The following is a 20,266-nucleotide window of genomic DNA, read 5'->3' on the forward strand; positions in this document are numbered from 1 at the left end:
CATATGAACATATTTCATTCAAAGTGAGTGGGTTTCCTTTTCATGTGTTGGTATTTTTGGCACTTCATCTTAGCGTTAGTCTTCCACATGAATTTTAGAATTTGGAGTTGAAGGTTCAGTTTTCAGTGGAATTTTTTCCCCCTTCCATTCTTTCCCTCTGTCTATTTAACCTGCTTCTCTAGTAGTATGGAGATTGCTTCCACTTGAACTCTAAGCACCACTCCACCTGGCACAAACACACATAAATACAGCCTACCTGTGTCCCAAGTTCCTAACTAGACCTTACATTGATCGATTGATTGGAGTTCCCTGCCACTGGAGATGTTGAAGATATTTCCCATTCAGTCACCAAACAAGTGAACATTTTGGTTGTCTTCTTATTCTTAACTCTTTTGATATTCAATTTTGAATCTTCCTCATAGTAGTTTTTTTATTGCTTCCTATTATAAGTGAGGGGCTTCCCAGGTGGTGCTAGCGGTAAAGAATTTGCCTGCCGTTACAGGAGACATAAGAGACACCAGTTCAGTCCCTGGGTTGCAAAGATCCCCTGGAGGAGGGCATGGCAACCCACTCCAGTATTCTTGCCTGGAGAATCCCCATGGACAGAGGAGCCTGGAGGGCTACAGTCCATAGGGTCGCAAAGAGTTGGACACGACTGAAGCAACTGAGCATGCATAAGCCCATAAGTAAGGCTTCCATTCCAGCTTTCTTCACCACCTTGGTTTCACATTGTGAGGCCTGCTCTAATCTCCCAAAGCATGTGGAGCACCTTTAGTTTCTATTGTACTATAAGAGCTAAATTCTTGGTCACCTGTGTCCTCTGTGAATATGGAGCTCACACATTTATGATCTGCAGTGATCTTGTGTATTTTATTTTGACAAACTTATGACTTTTCTCTTTGTTTTTCTGTCACTGGAGAGGGGAAGATATCAAAGCATGAAGGTACACTGTTGTATATAAACCCACATGTATGTATAGATGTATGAACCCAGACGTATTCATTTTGAACAGTATTTTTTGTTTTTCTTAAAGTATCTAAAGAGGTGTTGCTCTAAAAATATTATTTATCTATGTACTTATTTTTAAATATAAATTTATTTATTTTAATTGGAGGTTAATTACTTTACAATATTGTATTGGTTTTGCCATACATCAACATGAATCCACCACAGGTATACACGTGTTCCCCATCCTGAACCCCCCTCCCTCCTCCCTCCTCGTACCATCCCTCTGGGTCATCCCAGTGCACCAGCCCCAAGCATCCAGTATCATGCATCGAACCTGGACTGGCGATTCGTTCCATATATGATATTATACATGTTTCTTTTCTTTTTTTTTTTTTAAGGACGCTGAATCATTCACAGTTAACTGCAGGTTACAGACATAGCTAACAGCTAAACTTAACAAGAAGGATGGTTTCATACCTTCACCCAACAGCTGCTGCTGGCGTCATTTTTTTTATGATATATTTTTTAGTTATTTATTTTTTTAATTTTAAAATCTTTCATTCTTACAGGCGTTCCCAAACATGAACCCCCTCCCACCTCCCTCTCCATAACATCTCTGTGGGTCATCCCCATGCACCAGCCCCAAGCATGCTGTATCCTGCGTCAGACATAGACTGGTGATTCAATTCTTACATGATAGTATACATGTTAGAATGCCATTCTCCCAAATCATCCCACTCTCTCCCTCTCCCTCTGAGTCCAAAAGTCCGTTATACACATCTGTGTCTTTTTTCCTGTCTTGCATACAGGGTCGTCATTGCCATCTTTCTAAATTCCATATATATGTGTTAGTATACTGTATTGGTGTTTTTCTTCCTGGCTTACTTCACTCTGTATAATTGGCTCCAGTTTCATCCATCTACTATACATGTTTCAATGCCATTCTCCCAAATCATCCCACCCTCTCCCTCTCCGACAGAGTCCAAAAAACTGTTCTATACATCTACATCTCTTTTGCTGTTTCGCATACAGGGTTATCGTTACCATCTTTCTAAATTCCATATTTATGCATTAGTGTACTGTATTGGTGTTTTTCTTTCTGGCTTACTTCACTCTGTATAATAGGCGCTAGTTTCATCCACCTCATTAGAACTGATTCAAATGTATTCTTTTTAATGGCTGAGTAATATTCCATTGTGTATATGTACCACAGCTTTCTTATCCATTCATCTGCTGATGGACATCTAGGTTGCTTCCATGTCCTGGCTATTATAAACAGTGCTGCGATGAACATTGGGGTACACGTGTCTCTTTCAATTCTGGTTTCCTTGATGTGTATTTCCAGCAGTGGGATTGCTGGGTCATAAGGCAATTCTATTTCCAGTTTTTAAGGAATCTCCACACTGTTGTCTATAGTGGCTGTACTAGTTTGCATTCCCACCAACAGTGTAGGAGGGTTCCTTTTCTCCACACCCTCTCCAGCATTTAATAATATTTTAAACTGTATGCTCAATAGCTCCAAAGAAACATTACCTTTTGCTATTTGCCTGCCATTGTACTGTTATTTTTTTATACCTAAGCTAAAATCAGCTTTTAAATGTGAACAATTTGTTGAAAGCTTATTAGTACCAGCACTATGCTAATGTATATGCACTTATACAATTTCTTTATTCAGATATAGGTCAGTGGAACTATAGGATAGAAAGTCCGGAGATAAACCACACATCTATAATCTCTGACAAAGAAAGCAAGAATACACAATGGAGAAAAGATAGTCTCTTTAATAAGCGGTGGTTGGAAAGCTAGACAGCTATAAAAACATGTAAAAGAATGAAATTAGAATATTCCCTAACACCATACACAAAAATAAACTCAAAATGGATTAGGTACTTAAATGTAAGATTGGATACTATAGAACTTTTAGAGGAAATCATAGGAAGAACACTCTCTCACAGAAGTCGCAGCAATATCTTTTTTATCCACCTCTTTGAGTAATGAAAATAAAAGCAAAAATAAACAATGGGACCTAACTAAACTTAAAAGCTTTTGCACAGCAAAGAAAGCCATAAACAAAACAAAAAGACAACCCACAGAACAGGAGAAGGTATTTGCAAATAAATTGACTGACAAGGGATTAATTGCCAAAATATACAAACAGCTCATGTAGCTCAATGTTAAAAGACAAACAACCCAATTAAAAAGTGGACAGAATATCTAAGGAGACATTTCTCCAAGAAGACATGCAGATGGCCAAGAGTCGCACGAAAAGATGCTCAACATCACTGATAATTAGAGAAATGCAGATCAAAACTACAATGAGGTGTCACTTCACACCAGTCAGAATGACCATCATAAAACAAAAAAACAAAACCCTACAAACAATAAATGGTAGAGAGGGTGTGGATAAAGGGGAGCTTTCCTACACTGTTGGTGGGAATGTAAATTGGTGCAGTTCAGTTCAGTCGCTCAATCATGTCTGACTCTTTGCGACCCTATGGACTGCAGCACTCCAGGCTTCCCTGTCCTTCACCAACTCCTGGAGTTTACTCAAACTCATGTCCATTGAGTAGGTGATGCCATCCCACAGTCTCATCCTCTGTCGTCCCCTTCTCCTCTTGCCCTCAATTTTTCCCAGCATCAAGGTCTTTTCAAATGAGTCAGTTTTTCACATCAGGTGGCCAAAGTATTGGAGTTTCAGCTTCAACACCAGTCCTGTCAATGAATATTTAGGACTGATTTCCTTTAGAATGGACTGGTTGGATCTCCTTGCTGTCCAAGAGACTCTCAAGAGTCTTCTCCAACACCACAGTTCAACAGCATCAATTCTTCGGCGCTCAGCTTTCTTTATAGTCCAACTCTCACATCCATACATGACTACTGGAAGAACCATAGCTTTGACTAGATGGACCTCTGTTGGCAAAGTAATATCTCTGCTTTTTAATATGCTGTCTAGGTTGGTCATAACTTTCCTTCCAAGGAGTAAGTGTCTTTTAATTTCATGGCTGCAGTCACCATCTGCAGTGATTTTGGAGCCCCAAAATAAAGTCTCTCACTGTTCCCCCTCTATTTGCCTTGAAGTGATGGGACCAGATGCCATGATCTTAGCCCTCTGAATGTTGAACTTAAGCCAACTTTTTCACTCTCGTCTTTTACTTTCATCAGGAGGCCTTTTAGTTCTTCTTCGCTTTCTGCCATGAGGGTGGTGTCATCTGCGTATCTGAGGCTATTGATATTTCTCCCGGCAATCTTGGTTCCAGCTTGTGCTTCATCCAGCCCAGCATTTCTCATGATGTACTCTGCATAGAAGTTAAATAAGCAAGGTGACAATATACAGCCTTGACATACTCCTTTTCCTATTCGGAACCAGTCTGTTGTTCCATGTCCAGTTCTAACTGTTGCTTCCTGACCTGCATACAGGTTTCTCAAGAGGCAGGTCAGGTGGTCTGGTATTCCCATCTCTTTCAGAATTTTCCACAGTTTGTTGTGATCCACACAGTCAAAGGCTTTGGCATAGTCAATCAAGCAGAAATAGATGTTTTCTGGAACTCTCTTGTTTTTTCGATAATCCAATAGATATTGGCAATTTGATCTCTGGTTCCTCTGCCTTTTCTAAAACCAGCTTGAACATCTCAAAGTTCACAGGTCATGTACTGTAAATTGGTGCAGCCATTATGCAAAATAGTACAGAGGTTCCTTAAATAAAAAATTAGAGGTACCATATGATTCAGTTATATGTATATCTATGTTTTTCAGATTTTTTTCACTTGTAGGTTACACACCGAGTGTTGAGTAGAGTTCTCTAAGATGTATAGTCCTTGTTGATTATCTGTTTTATACATAGTAGTGTGTATCTGTTAATCCCAGCCTCCTAATTTATCCCTCCCCCAGGACACCTTTCCCTTTTGGTAAGCACAAGTTTATTTTCTGTCTGTGAGTGTCTTTCTGTTTTCTAAATAAATTTGGAAACAGAACTTATTTAGACCTGGAGTGCCAGAAAAGTCCCAGGACCTTGTTCTATATCTACATATATCAGTTTGAATCTGCTAATCCCAAACTAAATAAATTCATTTGTATCCTTTTTCTAGGTTCCCATATGATATTAATCAATCGGCTCTGTATTATAAGAGCCTACTGTATCAGTCAGTCAATTGACACATGATGTCATATGATATTCATCTTTCTCTGTCTGATTTACTTAGCATGGTAATCTTAGTTCCCTGTGCTATAGAGTAGAGCTTGGGTTTTTCTTTCTTAAATTTTTCGGCCATGTTGTGCAGAATGCAGGATCCTGGTTCCCTGACTGAGGATCAAATCCACGCCCCCTGCAGTGGAAGCATGGAATCTTAACCACTGGACTGCGAGGGAAATCCCAGGATCGTGTTGTTTACTCGTTCTATATATATCAGCTTGTACCTGCTAATTCCAAACTCCCAATCCTTCCTCCTGTTCCCACCAAAACAAAAATTTGTTTGCTAATTCCAAACTCCCTTCCTCCTCCCCCTTAGCAACTGCCTGTCTATTCTCTCTGTTCCTGATTCTGTTTCACAGACAGGTTCATTTGTGTCATAATTTAGATATCACAATACGTGATATCATATGGTATTCGTCTTGTTACGTTGCTTAGTATCAGTTCAGTTCAGTCGCTCAGCCGTGTCCGACTCTTTGCGACCGCATGAATCACAGCACGCCAGGCCTCCCTGTCCATCACCAACTCCCGGAGTTCACTCAGACTCATGTCCATCGAGTCAATGATGCCCTCCAGCCATCTCATCCTCTGTCGTCCCCTTCTCCTCCTGCCCCCAATCCCTCCCAGCATCAGAATCTTTTCCAATGAGTCAACTCTTCACATGAGGTGGCCAAAGTACTGGAGTTTCAGCTTTAGCATCATTCCTTCCAAAGAAATCCCAGGGCTGATCCCCTTCAGAATGGACTAGTTGGATCTCCTTGCAGTCCAAGGGACTCTCAAGAGTCTTCTCCAACACCACAGTTCAAAAGCATCAATTCTTCAGTGCTCAGCCTTCTTCACAGTCCGACTCTCACATCCATACATGACCACTGGAAAAACCATAGCCTTAACTAGACGGACCTTAGTCGGCAAAGTAATGTCTCTGCTTTTGAATATGCTATCTAGGTTGGTCATAACTTTTCTTCCAAGGAGTGTCTTTTAATTTCATGGCTGCAGTCACCATCTGCAGTGATTTTGGAGCCCCCCAAAATAAAGTCTGACACTGTTTCCACTGTTTCCCCATCTATTTCCCATGAAGTGATGGAACCGGATGCCATGATCTTCATTTTCTGAATGTTGAGCTTTAAGCCAACTTTTTCACTCTCCACTTTTTTTTCACTTTCATCGAGAGGCTTCGTATAATAACCTCTAATTGCATCCATGTTGCTGCAAATAGTATCATTTCATTCCTTTTTATAGCTGAGTAGTATTTCTTGTAGACATGTACCACATCTTCTTTATCTGTTCCTTTGTTGATGGACATTTAGGTTGCTTCCAGGTCTTGGCTATTGTGAATACTGCTGTTATGAACATAAGGTGCATGTATCTTTTCAATTATAGTTTTGTCTGGATATATGCCAAGGAGTGGGATTGCTGGATCATATGGTAATTCTATTTTTAGTTTTCTGAGGAACCTCCATACTATTTTCCAGAGTGCTTCTGCACATTTTTTGATAGGGTTTTTTTTTATTTTTGGTAGTGAGCTACACGAACTGTTTGTATATTTTGGAGATTAATCTCTTGTTGGTTGTATTGTTTGCAAATATTTTTTCCCATTCTGAAACTAATATAATATTTTAAATCAACTATACTTCAATTTTAAAAAAAGGAATAGTGACTTCTCCTGGTTGGAAATATAAGCTACTCTCATCCTCTGCATAATTTTGACTTGCTATGTACTGCTGCTGCTGCTGCTGTCATTTCAGTTGTGTCCGACTCTGTGCGACCCCAGAGAGGGGAGCCCACCAGGCTCCCCCGTCCCTGGGATTCTCCAGGCAAGAACACTGGAGTGTGTTGCCATTTCCTTCTCCAATGCATGAAAGTGAAAAGTGAAAGTGAAGTCACTCAGTTGTGTCTGACTCTTCGCGATCCCATGGACTGCAGCCTACCAGGCTCCTCCGTCCATGGAATTTTCCAGGCAAGAGTACTGGAGCGGGGTGCCATTGCCTACTATGTACTAAAGGAATGAAATTACTGTTTAACTGAAGGGAAAAAAAAAGGAAAATGATTATCATGATGGCTGAGTTAAGTTCATACTCAGTAAAAAAACTCAGAACAGTGCCTGGCAAATAATTTATACTCAATAAATGTTAGCTAAAATCAGTAACAAGAATAGCAGCTGTGGCATGATTATCGCTAATGTAAGTCCTGAGCAGAAGGTGTTTCAGTGGGAGCTAAAGGAGCAGGCAGGAGAGGACAGGAGTAATTGCAGAGCATTGGATAGCTAAGAGCCCGCTGCTCTTCAGCCCAGCTTGGAGAGCTCTAAGGCTGTCACAAAGGGCAGCTAATGTATTATCCTTCCTGTCTGCTGCTCTAGTCCAGAGGGGGGAAAAGACATTTGGGGATGGTGAGTTATTCCAGTGTTTTTGCTTTTTGTTTTTAAAGTTGAGGCCTTCAACTTTGGCTGCACATTGCAATGACGGGGGAGCTTTCAAAAAATCCTACTGCACTGGTCCCAGCCCAGAGATTCTGTGTCATCCATTTGGGCTGTGGTCCCTGGTGATTCCAGTGTGCAGCCCAGGTGAGCACCAGTGTCTGAGAGAGTCTCTCTTTGCGAGGCAGCCCTCTACCCCACTCCCTCCTGCTTCTGGCTGCTCCCCGGCCTGGAAGTGGTCAGCCCTCTTGTTTTCCAGTCACTTTTCATATCACCCTGGAGATGAAACAAGAATGTGTTTTGTGTTTGACTTCTTTATTTGTGGTCAGTATTCCTAGGTCATGTTTACTTCTGGAGAAGGCAATGGCACCCCACTCCAGTACTCTTGCCTGGAAAATCCCATGTACGGAGGAGCCTGGTAGGCTGCAGTCCATGGGGTCCCTAAAAGTTGGACACGACTGAGCAACTTCACTTTCACTTTTCACTTTCCTGCATTGGAGAAGGAAATGGCAACCCACTCCAGTGTCCTTGCCTGGAGAATCCCAGGGACGGGGGAGCCTGGTGGGCTGCCATCTATGGGGTCGCACAGAGTCGGATACGACTGAAGCCACTTAGCAGCAGCAGCAGCAGCAGCAGCAGATATTTACTTCACTGATGGCTATTAGGAAGCCCGACTGGGGCTCAGGTGGAAACTACCCCAGACCATATTGGAGGGCTGCCCTCCCCTCTCCCTATTCCTCCTGCAGCATCCTCTTCCCTTGTGGGCTCAGGGAACAAAAGAGCAAGAGGCATGACTTTCTTCTCTGGTCCCTGCAGCAGCTGCAGGGTGGCTGACAAGTCACCAGGTCAAGTGTCCACCTCTGCTTTCCTTCAGTAGTGCTGTTGAGTTCCGGGGTCAAATGATAATACACCAGTGAAACCTCAGCCACACATTTATTTATTCTCAGTGCTGTAAATCACAGGGAAGGAAATGACCAACAGGCAGAAATATCATTCCTTCAGCTGCTCCAAATATTGAGAGGATGTGAAATGAATAATTATAGCCTTTGTGTTAAGTATTCATTATTTCACCAGCCCCAGTCGGCCCAGCTTTGTATTTTTAGCCTTGTTTGCTGCTGGTGAAATTGTTTGGGCATAGCTGCCACAGTTCATCTCCTCATTGTCTCCAACTCCTCACATAGCCCTGAGGCAGGGAAGGAAGCTGATGCTTATTGGGGGGTGTTTGTGCAACACTGGGCACACTCATGCTGTTACACACTTTCTCCTTTGGACCTTCCAGCACATGTATTCCCTGCAGACTCTGGGTCACTTGATGAAACTTATTGGTACTTTGAGACCTGGACTTCTTTCTCAGATTCATTTCTGACCTTAAGTGAAACCTGTTTTTCTCCAGTAGATTTGTGATGATCTATTTCCCAGGTGTCACATAGGAATAAAGATGATCTAAAATATGAGCCTGTTCATGATTAATTTCACTCAGAAATTTATCTTTTTTTGTAACAGTGGAACTTATCTTTTTCTGTAGCACCATGTAATGAAATACACACCGAATTTTGAATTGGAAGTCTTAGGCTCCAACTCTCACACTTCATGTGCATTTGGACAAGTCATTGAATCTTTCTGCCTCTCTACTCTTATGAGTAAAACTGGACTAGACCTACACAGCCTTAACGGGTCTTACACAGCTCAAAGGAAGCATTGCCATATGACCATGCTTTGTGAGCCGCAGTGCAATGTGTAAAGTCTTAGTTGCTGTATCAGTGTCCTCAGTGTTCTTTTCTCCATGTTCATGTGGTTGCTAGTTCTCACTGATACTTTTTTCTCTAGGCTTTTGCTCATATTGGAATGATTTGTGGCCACCAAAAGATGTGTCAGAGTCCTACTCTCTGGTACCTATGACTCTGACCTCAACTGGAAAAAGAGTCTTCGTAGATGTAACTAGGTTAAGAATCTAGAAATGAGATCATTCTGGATTAACTCAGTGAGTCTTAAATGCAGTGACAAGCATCCTTTTTTGTGGGAGCAGCCACCTTTTATGAATGTTAGGAGTGGGGACACAGCGAAGGCCATGTGAAGACAGAGGAAGAGACTAGAGTTCTGCTGCCATGAGCTGGGGAAAGCTTGGCACCACCGTAAAATGGGAGAAGCAGGGAAGGATTTTCCCCTTAGAGCCTGTGAGAGGCTGAATGTAGCCCTGACCACAGCTTACTTTCACAGTTCTGGCCTCTGACACTGTGAAAAAATAAACATCGCTTGACTTTAAGCTACCAGGTATGTGGTAATTTATCACAGCAGCCACAGGAACCTAATACACTCTTCCTTTTTATTTTTTGCATCTTTTAAAAAAATTTTGTTGGAGGATAAATGCTTTACAACATTGTGCTGGCTTCTTCCATATATCATCATAAATCAGCCATGGGCACACACATCTTTCAAGACCTGGCTCCAGTGTCCTCTGCCCCTGGAAGTCTCTGCTGCATTTCCGAGGCTGAGGGCAGTGCCCCTTCTCCATTCACCCATGAAGCATCTGTCACCCTACTTGCACCTGTTACGTAATTATCCAGTGATGTGTCTGTCTCCTCGGTGACACTGAGAGTTCTATGACAGTGGGATTGGGATTGTGCCTTGTCAATGCTTTCATCTTGCATATAACAGCTCAGTATGTGTTTGTTTTATGCAAAATGCTCTCAGACTCTGTCATCTTCATTAAATCCCCCATCAGCACATTGGCCTTAATGCTCGTAGTGGGAACTGATGTGCCTGGCTTTTCACCTATAGGTATCTTTCATCTTTCTGCACACGCTGCCTGGTTAATATTATTTCTTCAGTGTGATCCAGACACTTGTCTACTCAGAGTCTCTCAGCAACTCCATACCTCTTGACTACTGGCTTTCAGGTGTCTCCACAGCCTGGCCCCAAAGTACTTTTTCGGTTTTATCCACCATTGCCCTCCTTCATGGGGACTTCCCTGTAGCTCAGTTGGTAAAGAATCCTGCAGTGCAGAAGACTCTGGTTGGATTCCTGGGTCGGGAAGATCCTCTGGAGAAGGGATAGGCTACTCACTCCAGTATTCTTGGGCTTCCCTGGTGGCTTAGCCGGGAAAGAATCTGCCTGCAATGCGGGAGACCTGAGTTCAATCCCTGGGTTGGGAAGATTCCCTGGAGAAGGGAATGGCTACCTACTCCTGTATTCTGGCCTGGAGAATTCCATGGACTGTATAGTCCATGGGGTCTCAAAGAGTTGGACACGACTGAGCAACTTTCACTTCACACCCTCCTTCATGAACTTCTGCTCCATGAAAACAAAGATGTTCCTGTGTTCATAAAACACACTTTGCTAATATAAAATCTTTACTAGAATGATGGGTGATAGGAAAGCCCATCTCTTCATCACTGTTGAAGTTTTAGTTGCCGTACAGAGTCCCCCTCTACCCCTCCACCCCTTTCTATGAGGTCTTTGTGGTCACTCAGGCAGAAATGCCATGTTCCTTCTCAGAACCACTGTTGTGTGGTCATTTGCACTTTTTGCAGGCAGCTGTGCAGACCAGGGTAGGTTATTTGAGGACATGCCTTTGTTAGCCTAATGGGGTCTTTGCTGATGTCAAGGACCAGCTATTTTCCATCTCTGCATCTCCTGCAGAACCTGAGGGCCTCATTCACTGGGTATATTAAAGATATTCATATATGTGATGTTAATACAGGGAAATTCAATAACCTCTCCTGATGTAGCCTTCCCCCACCCCAATTTCCCTTTGTATTTATATTGCTTTGCCCTCACAAGATTTTGTGAAAATGAATGTTATTACTGAAAAACTGCCTGTTCTGTATTTTAAGTATAATAACCTCTTAGTAACAAATTTGCAAGCAGAAAAATGGTCTTAAACTTTTAATGAGGACTAGGGGAATTGTTTTGGCGGAAGAGTATTCCTTACCTTTGGATGAGTTGGCCTCTGACAAGTGGTTGAAGAGTTCACAGAAGAATGTTGGACACTGGGAGAGGGGTTAGGAGCTGAGAAGGAGAGGAGAGGTGAGCAGAGCTTGGGTCATTGGTTTCAGGTAGAACAAGGGACCAAAAAGCTCTGCTGCTAAGCAGACTTCTAGGAAATCTGGGTCCCCTGATCATCTAAAAATTGTACAAGTTTTCATCTGGACACAAGCAGATCTTTTTTATCCAAAACAGTTGAAGTTAGTTGTTATCTTAAAGTAATTACAGTGCCTAGTCATGGCACAGGTCAATAGTGAGTTCCCTCCAATTACACAGTGGTGCAGAGATAGGAAAGATATTTTATCTCAGAATAATCCTTGCTTCCAGAGATTTCTGCAGCACTCTTCTCCCCTCAGTGAAGGAAGTGATTTAAGTAGCATATTCTTGCTCAAATTTACCTGTGTATTGGGTTGGCCAAAATGTTTGTTCAGGTTTTTCCAGAACATCATATGGAAAAATCCAAACAAGCTTTTCAGTCAACCCAGTAGATAGAGAAAACGTAGTCTCCAAAAGACCTGAGTTTGAATCCTGCCTCAGGTACTTACTAGCTTTGTAACCTGGAGCAACTTATTTAATTTCTCTAAGCATCAGATTCTACATCTCTGAAATGGAAATGATGATAACACTATAAGGTTGCTGAAAGCTGAATGCAGTCATAGTCATCATTATTTTATGGGATTGGTGGAGGGCTGGCAGGAGATGGACAAAACTGGTACAATAAGCTTAACTCCTTACAGGTAATTGAGAGAGAAATTATAGCAGCAATGCTGGTTTGAGTGAGGGGTGCATTCTAAGTGACTCTGTGTTTCTTAAGAGACATGATTTCCATTGCTTAATTCTTTGCAGAATAATGGGACCACTGAGCATCAGGTGGAATCTTTCATAAGGAAAAAACTGGAGTCGCTGTTAAAAGAATCTCAGATTCGAGACAAGGAAGATCCTGATAGTTTCACAGTGAGGGCACTCCTGAAGGCCACGCATGAAGGCTTAAATGCACACCTGAAGCAGGTATACAGTTCCCTCCTGTGCTTGTCCTCGACAGGAAAAAGAAAGCACCTCATGCTTTGTTTCTCATCATCTGTCTCTTTTTGGAATGCTTCTCCAGTTTCTTCCATTTCTGCCCTTATGTTGCTGGAAAAATGAAAGTCTCCTCCTGCAAAATGATGTTAGAAATAGTGAGTAATAGCTTAAAGGGCACAGGTGGGGGCGGACCTGTTTCACTGGGATCCTTGGGACAAAGCCCCATGTCCCTGCAGTTACCGTCCTGGCAAGTGCTCAGGTGAGGTTGAGGGCTCATTCAGGTGGCCTCCATGCCCTGTTGATCATACCTCCTAAATGTGTGTCTGTCCACCTCTCTTCTCTATGGCATGTCCTCATTCAGGCCAATGTCAACTCTCACTTAGACTTCTCTTGCCCCCTTTCAATCTAACCTCCTCTCTGATATCAGCAAGAGATTTTAAAAATGCAAATCTGATCATGTCACTCCACTGTTCAGAAGTTTTCAGTGGCTTTCTGTTATGCTTGGAATAAATGACAGACTCTTTAACTGGGCTTTCGAGGACCCACATAATTGCATTCCCACCTACCTCTCCAGTCTCATATCTCCCCGTTTCCCCTGTCACACCACCATCCACAACTGTCACACCAGCCACAATCATCTAACTGCCTTGGTCTTCCTCAATTTCCATTTTCTCTGCTTGAAACACTCCATTCCCACATCTACTCTAGCTAACTTCTACTTAGGCTTTTAAATTCCAGCATCTATGTGGTCTTTTGAATGAGTCTTGCCTTGACACCTAGATTACGTTAGTCATCCCTTTTATATTGTTGATGGTAGTCTGTTGTATCTTCTTTTTAAAGAAGTTTATTTGCAATTTCTTGTTCAATATCTATCTTCTCAATTAGACTATAAGATCTCATGAAGCCAGGAACCATGTCAGTCTTGATAACCATTTTTTTTCTGACTTGTCTAGTGCCTGGGACTTGTTATGACCTTCATGCATAGTTGTTGAATGAATGAATGGTTTAGGCTCTGGGTGAGATTTTTATTCTGCCTTCTGATAAAGTACAAATGGGCAAGGGAGAGAGATGGTGGGTTTATTGATGTTATCATGGCAGGACATTGAGGGCATTTATTCTGGCTCAAAGGAGATCCATGTGGTCTCTGGCTTAGTTGATAGCAGCCTCCCCTGCTACTGCTGTCTGACCTCCAGGGCTCAGCATACCCCAGCAGAGGGAAGATCATTACCCATGGATCTGAGTGACCACTCAGCATTGGTGGTTACTTTCTAGACCCTACAGAAGTCCAACCATTCAAACACCTTGCTGATTCTCAGGTCTGTTTTGCTTCCAAACATAGAAAACCTCATTCAAAGTGGCTTAAATAATGAAGAACGATGTTGGGTTAGGTAAGTGGCAAGTTCATTTGCAGAATGGCCTTCAAGGTGGGCTTAATTCAGAGGCTAAGCAGGGTCATCAAAACCATGTCTTTCTGTTCTAGCTACCATGTAATTAGCATCATCCCCTGTCTGGTTTCCCCTCTCCTGGTGGTTGCAGGGTGACTGCCAGCAGGCCCCTGAACTATATGTTTCTTGGTCCAAGCCCAGAGAGAGTGAGACAGTGAATGTGCCTCATCCAACAAACCAGAATTTGTACTGACTTCTGGATGAGCAGCTTAGCTCATGTGACGATCCCTGAGCTGATCCCTGTGACCTTGTATATGTGTTCTCCTTGGAACAGTAAATCAGCATGGGCATAGGATAGCATAGGCTTGCTGATGCCAGTGATTGCTTATCCTTGGAACTGGCACTTCTGAAACTCCATGCTGGATGGGCAGAATGAATTGTTGGGGGACAAACAGAATGTCAATTACAGCATCATTGCCCTACAGTTTATCATACAGTTTTGCATTTTCTTAAACATTTCTGTGAATAGCTGTAAAGCCTCACTCCTTCCTCCCTGGCCTCCAGCCTCTACTTTCCACCACACAAATGTCTGTCAAATAACATTGGGTTTGCCCGGCTTGATTTTTCTGCTTCTTGTTCCTGGTGAACTCTCTTTGGCTAATCTGGACCAGTCACTTCCCCTTATGCTTTTGGAGACGTCTTTGCTCCATCCTAGATCATCCCAACTGGAAAGGCAATAGCAGATCTTAGAGATTTTTGAAGAGACAAAACAGGTTCATCTTTCTTTTATGGAAGAGATCCTAATGGTAATTTCCTCATCAAGTAAGATGGCAGTGGACTTCAGATTTCAGATATGTGGTAGGACAAAGCTTATCCTCCTTTTTCTTGTTTTTTACTCTCCCTTAAATTTGGGTGACTGCAAGAATGCATTAGACTTGCATTAAGTAAATGGGAGCCTGTGACTTAAACTGACTACAAAGTGTTACGATTTTTTAAGCCTGCTGTTGTGTCAGTTTTTCAAATATGGTTTTGACTCAGTGGGCAAGCAAAGACAGGTTACTGTTGAGAGAAGTCCATCTGTGTCAGATACATAGGCATACGTGAAGCCAAGCCTGTGAACGTGCTGTGGGGCTCGGGAGACGCTCACTTCAGCTCCCTCCCCCCGGATCAGCACCCAGCAGTACAGTAGTGTGTGCTACTCTGCCGTCTTTCCCCTGGAGATCCCTGACATAAAATGACAATGAAATCTCCTCCTTTCCACTGGAAGGACTTAGTATATACAGGAAGGATGCCTACCTTAAGTCCTTGAACCCACCCCTTTTTTACATCCCAGTTCCGGTCATCTGGGTAGCCTTAACTTGTCCTTAAATAGACTTTTCCAGCTCTCCCGAGCTCCCACTCCCTCCATTCTCTCATCTATACGACTACTACCATAGTGATATTTCAGAAATACGTGTCTGACCTTGTTGTTTTTCTATCGTAAACCATTCAAATGTTGTTCATGGCTTGGAGGATAAAGTTCACATTGCACACTATAGCCCAAAAGATGAGCCAACCCCCACTCTGAGGTCAACTAATGCATGTGTATAATCTAAACACACACACCCCCCCAACTTAGTTTCCTGGAAGGCACCATGTGACAGCATTTGGCCTTTGCATTCACGCTTTCCTTGGCCACAGTACCCTTCTTTTTCCCAACACATAGACAATGTCTACCTATCTATGGCTTCAGCTTTTGTAACATGTCCCCTTAGAAGTCTTTACTCTGCCTTCTCTGTCATGAGGCAGCATGCTGGACCTTCCCCACCATAGTCTTGTCCAAGTGTGTTATGATTGTTTGTGTCCATCATTAAAGTGCAAGCCCAGGGAGGAACAGGGTCCGCACCTCTCTTGCTTGCTGTCTCCCTTGTATACATGTCAAGTTCTTATCATGATGTCTGATCCATTAATTCAATTAACGGTGTGGTGTTGATGCTCAAGGAGAGGTCAAGCTGGGGAGAGAGATTTGTATATATTTCTACATAAAGAGGGAATATAGAGTAGGGGAGAGGTAGCAAGTCAGACAGGAGACTTAGAACTATACAGAATCCCTGTTTTATCATCAACTGGCTTTGCAACTTTGGGCATGTTATCTAACTTTGCTATACTTTAGTTTTTATTATCTGTAAAGCTGGGATTTTAATTACAGTTGTCTCTAGGCATGGTTGTATATATTAGGATTAAAGAATATATGTAATGTACTTGGTATAGCCCTTGGGGCATAGTAGTGAGTGAGTGAAGTCACTCAGTCATGTCCGACTCTTTGTGACCCCATGGGCTGTAGCCTACCAGGCTCCTCTGTCCATGGGATTTTCCAGGCAATAGTCCTGGGGTGGATTGCCATTTCCTTCTCCAGGGGATCTTCCCAACCCAGGGATCGAACCCGGGTCTCCTGCATTGTAGACAGACACTTTACCGTCTGAGCCACCAGGGAAGTAGGTCCCTGTTAAATACATGACCTTATACCTCAACCTGCCTGGGACGGACCCACTTCATACCTGTTGTCCCAGTGTCATTACTAAAAGTGCCCCATTTTACTCTTCAGAGTCCTGTTTTGGACAGTAGATGACATGTTCCCCTACTGAGGGATGAGCTACTAGAACTAGAAAGGAACTCAGAGGTTAATTGGTGTATTCCTCCCCCTCAACTCACAGATAAGAGAACTGAGGTCAAGAGAGTGAGTTTTGCCAAAGCCCCTGTGACTACTTGGTGGCAGAATTGAATCTTCTAACTTAGAGAGCAGAGTTACTTCTATGCCACATGTGAACCACTTTCTTAATTCCAGCGTTTTTGAAGAGTTAATGATCAGCTTTAATAGATCTTCAAAGACAGTCAATACATATAAACCAGCCAATACATATAAACCTGTAAACCTGCTACCCACCCTTCTCTAGCATTTTCTGAACTGCCTCTTTCCCCAACCCAGCCTCCCACTTCTGAATTGCATCTTTAATTAGTTTCTCTAGATATATGTAGATGCTCTCCCTGACCTTTTGATTTGGGGTGGTTTTTCTCACCCACATTCTTCCTTTTTATGAGATGATCTCTGTTCAGCTGGAAGTCCTGGGAGGGCAGGGAGGGCCTATAGGTCTCCCCCTAGATCGTGTGAATCACCTAATACATATTTTTAGGGATGGTAATTGGATAAGAGCCTAAACCCTTTTAGCAGGGTGGCTTTCTGTCCCCTGGAGTAGAGACCTCTAGCCTGTGCATGTCCCCCTCTCTGAAGACAGACACAGCACCTGCAGGGAAATGGAGGGCAGAGCAGGAAGAAATGAGCGGTACTTGCTTGCTGCCCACCTGGAGGCAGAAGGAGAGAGGGGCCCCATTCTCTTCCACCAGAATTGAGGACAAAACAAAAACAAAGAAGATAAACAATCATATTATGCTTTATTTACTCAGCATCCAGAGGCAAAGGAAAGTGGAAAGAAGGCACATGGACGATCCCTCATGACCAACTTCGGAAAACATAAGGTAAATGAACTAAGAGTGATGATTTGCATAGTTCAGTTAATCTAAAGAGTCAAGAAGGTAACAGGAGATCATGACCTTGGAATAACTGTAGATTCCTTAAATAGGACCCCAGAAAAGGAAAAGATTGATAGTGAAACTACTTTAAAATTTAAGAACTTCTGTTCGTCAGAAGTATGAAAGCAAATAGCATACTGGGAAATAATATTTTCACTACACATATCACACAAAGGACTTATATCCTGAATTTATTAAAAAATCTCTACAAATCAATAGAAAGCACTCTAATTTTTTTTAAAAAAATGAGCAAAAGACTCAACTGTGCTTCACAATAGAAGATATCCAAGTGACTGATATGGAAAAACCCTGATCAGTCCTGGGAACGTAAATTAGAATGATGTTGAGATTCTGCATACATCCTCCACAATAACACCCTCACAGTATCTACTCAACCATTCTATGAACCGTGAGTGGCTTATCAGCTCTATTGTTAGGTGTGTGTCATGAGACTGAAGCAGTGCTATTTATAGGGGCCTTATTTGTAATAGTACAAATAGGAAACAGTTCAAATGTCTATCAATGATACAGTGAATAAAAATGATGGTGTACTTGTGTAAGAAAATATCATCAATGGGAATGACAAAACTACAACTACATGCAATAGTGTGATCTTTGTAAACATGACATTGAGCGAAAGAAGCCAGATCCAGAAGAGTGCGTATAGTTTGAGTCCATTTATATGAACCTCAAAAATAGGCAAAAAAAAAAATCTATGGGGTTAAAGTCAGGATAGTAGTTACTTCTGGGGAGAAGGTGATGACCAAGTGGGAGAATCTGAAGATTTGGGGGCAGATAATATTCCATTGCCTCATTTGGGTGGTTTCACGTGTGGAAAGTTATTATGCTGTACACTTACAGTTCTTGTACTTTTCTAAGTGTATGTGATATGTCAATAAAAAGGTAAAGCAGTTATTAAGTGATGAATTTTATGCATGAGGTTTCCCAAGGCCATTTCTTGTACTTTAAAGAATGTTGTATCTAGAATTTCCTGTCCATCAATAAGATAATTTATTAAAAGTTTGGACAAAATAGTCATAATAAACTGAAAACAATAAAAATGTTCTCCCATATAGACTGCTTAAGTAAACTATGATTCGTTCACACAGTGGACAATTATGAGCCATTGAAAGATGATCTCTCTAAAAAGTTCAACATGCAAAACCTTAAAAAAGTAAGATGAAACTGATTATATGGTATGCTAATGATGATGTGTCAAAACTTTATATAATGAAAATATATCATCGTTTCTCCAAATACCTGTCATTGATTATTATTACTTATTTCTGCTTTTTGCATTTTATATTTTAAAATGAACCTGAGAAATAGATTTATTATTTTTGTAACTCTTCAAATTACTGTGTATGGAATTGAAGAATATTTCATTTCTTGATTACAATTACTCGTTTAAATTAAAATTATTTTCCAAAGTAAAGCTTTTAGGGAGTGCTTTAGCTACTACACAATCAGACTTTATTATGTCTTAAGTCATAAGAATGAATGTCCTCAAGACTTTATACATTATTTTTTTAAAAGTTAATAGTATTTTAAACTGGAAGTTAATACAAAGTTTATACAACTTTCCATGCCATCTTATTTAATCACCACAAAAATAATAATCCTTTAAGATAGATGTTTTTTTTTCTGCCCTTTAGAAAAGTACAATAGGGAACTTGAGAGATTAACTGATTTATCAGCATGATGAGAGGCCAGTATGAAACATGAGCTCATCAGATGCTTGGGTTCCCACTCCAGGTACACTGTGGTCCTCAAGGCATAACCAAGACCTGAGAAGGTTCCAGACTAAATTGGCCCCTTGCTGTCAGTGCAGTAGAGTGCATTTATGCCAATAGTGTAGCTTGCTTTTGTGTTGATTATGAATGAGAAAATCTGGAAGGCAATTTGGTCCCATGGTAATGTGAGGATGGAGTCCCTTTCCTCTTCTAAGACATGTTCCCCAGATATCCAAGGTACTTGTCTGAAAGTTTTACCTTTGTTTGTAGAAGCTGAGATTTGGTGACATTGTTTTCTACAGTTACTAGGGTCCCTCCCCATTATTTATGTTGTTGAGATATGTGTTGACAAATATTGGATTTATTTCCAATGTTGTGGGGATGAAACTGCATCATTGCTAAGGTTTTGGGTCTAACAGCTAATCTGTCCAAAGACATCAGGTTAGTCCTACAGTCTTTCAGCCTGAATACCATAGGTAATAATCTTCATTCTGCTCTAGAAATTAAAATGGGTCAAAATCTCGAAAGAACAGTTTGACTTAGATGAGTTTTTGAGTCCATACTGAACAAAAGCAGGAATGGCAGTTATTCATTTGAAAAATTACTGCTTGTCTTTCTTTTTTTTTTTTTTAATGAAATCTGCCTTTTATAAGTAATTCAAAAGGAACAGTGAGCTTTCTATGTGAGGACACTTTATCCCTTATAATCATTTAAATAAATATTACAACTTGACCCTACCCTTCATAGAAACCTTTAATGTGTGACTAATAGTCTAAGATCTATATTTTATGTGCCTTAGAAGTCAGTTTTACAGCATGAAACCAACAGTTTTGCCTTGATTATTTTAAGATAATTTTGGTCAAAGACACTCTTGTTATTAGGCTTCCCAAGTGGGTCAGTGGTAAAGAAACTGCCTGCCAACGCAGGAGCCACAGGAAATGTGGATTTTATCTCTAGATTGGGAAGATCCACTGGAGTAGGAAATGGCCACCACTCCAGCTTTCTTGCCTGGGAAATCCCATGGACAGAA

General features: G+C 41.6%; 1 protein-coding gene across 5 annotated transcripts in view; it reads left to right on the forward strand.

The window, feature by feature from the left end:
- Positions 1-20,266, forward strand: part of PLCH1 (phospholipase C eta 1) — a 254,393-nt gene that overhangs the window by 200,698 nt on the left and 33,429 nt on the right. For 4 of the 5 annotated variants that reach the window (XM_060394436.1, XM_060394445.1, XM_060394449.1 and 1 more), the window contains exons 12-13: positions 12,378-12,539; positions 17,378-17,449. In XM_060394436.1, the coding sequence (XP_060250419.1) occupies positions 12,378-12,539; positions 17,378-17,449 (234 nt within the window). The remainder of the gene's footprint in view (positions 1-12,377; positions 12,540-17,377; positions 17,450-20,266) is intronic. The other variant, XM_060394448.1, reaches the window with a different exon arrangement.

This window comes from Ovis aries, chromosome 1 (assembly GCF_016772045.2).
Source record: "Ovis aries strain OAR_USU_Benz2616 breed Rambouillet chromosome 1, ARS-UI_Ramb_v3.0, whole genome shotgun sequence".
NCBI lineage: Eukaryota > Metazoa > Chordata > Mammalia > Artiodactyla > Bovidae > Ovis > Ovis aries.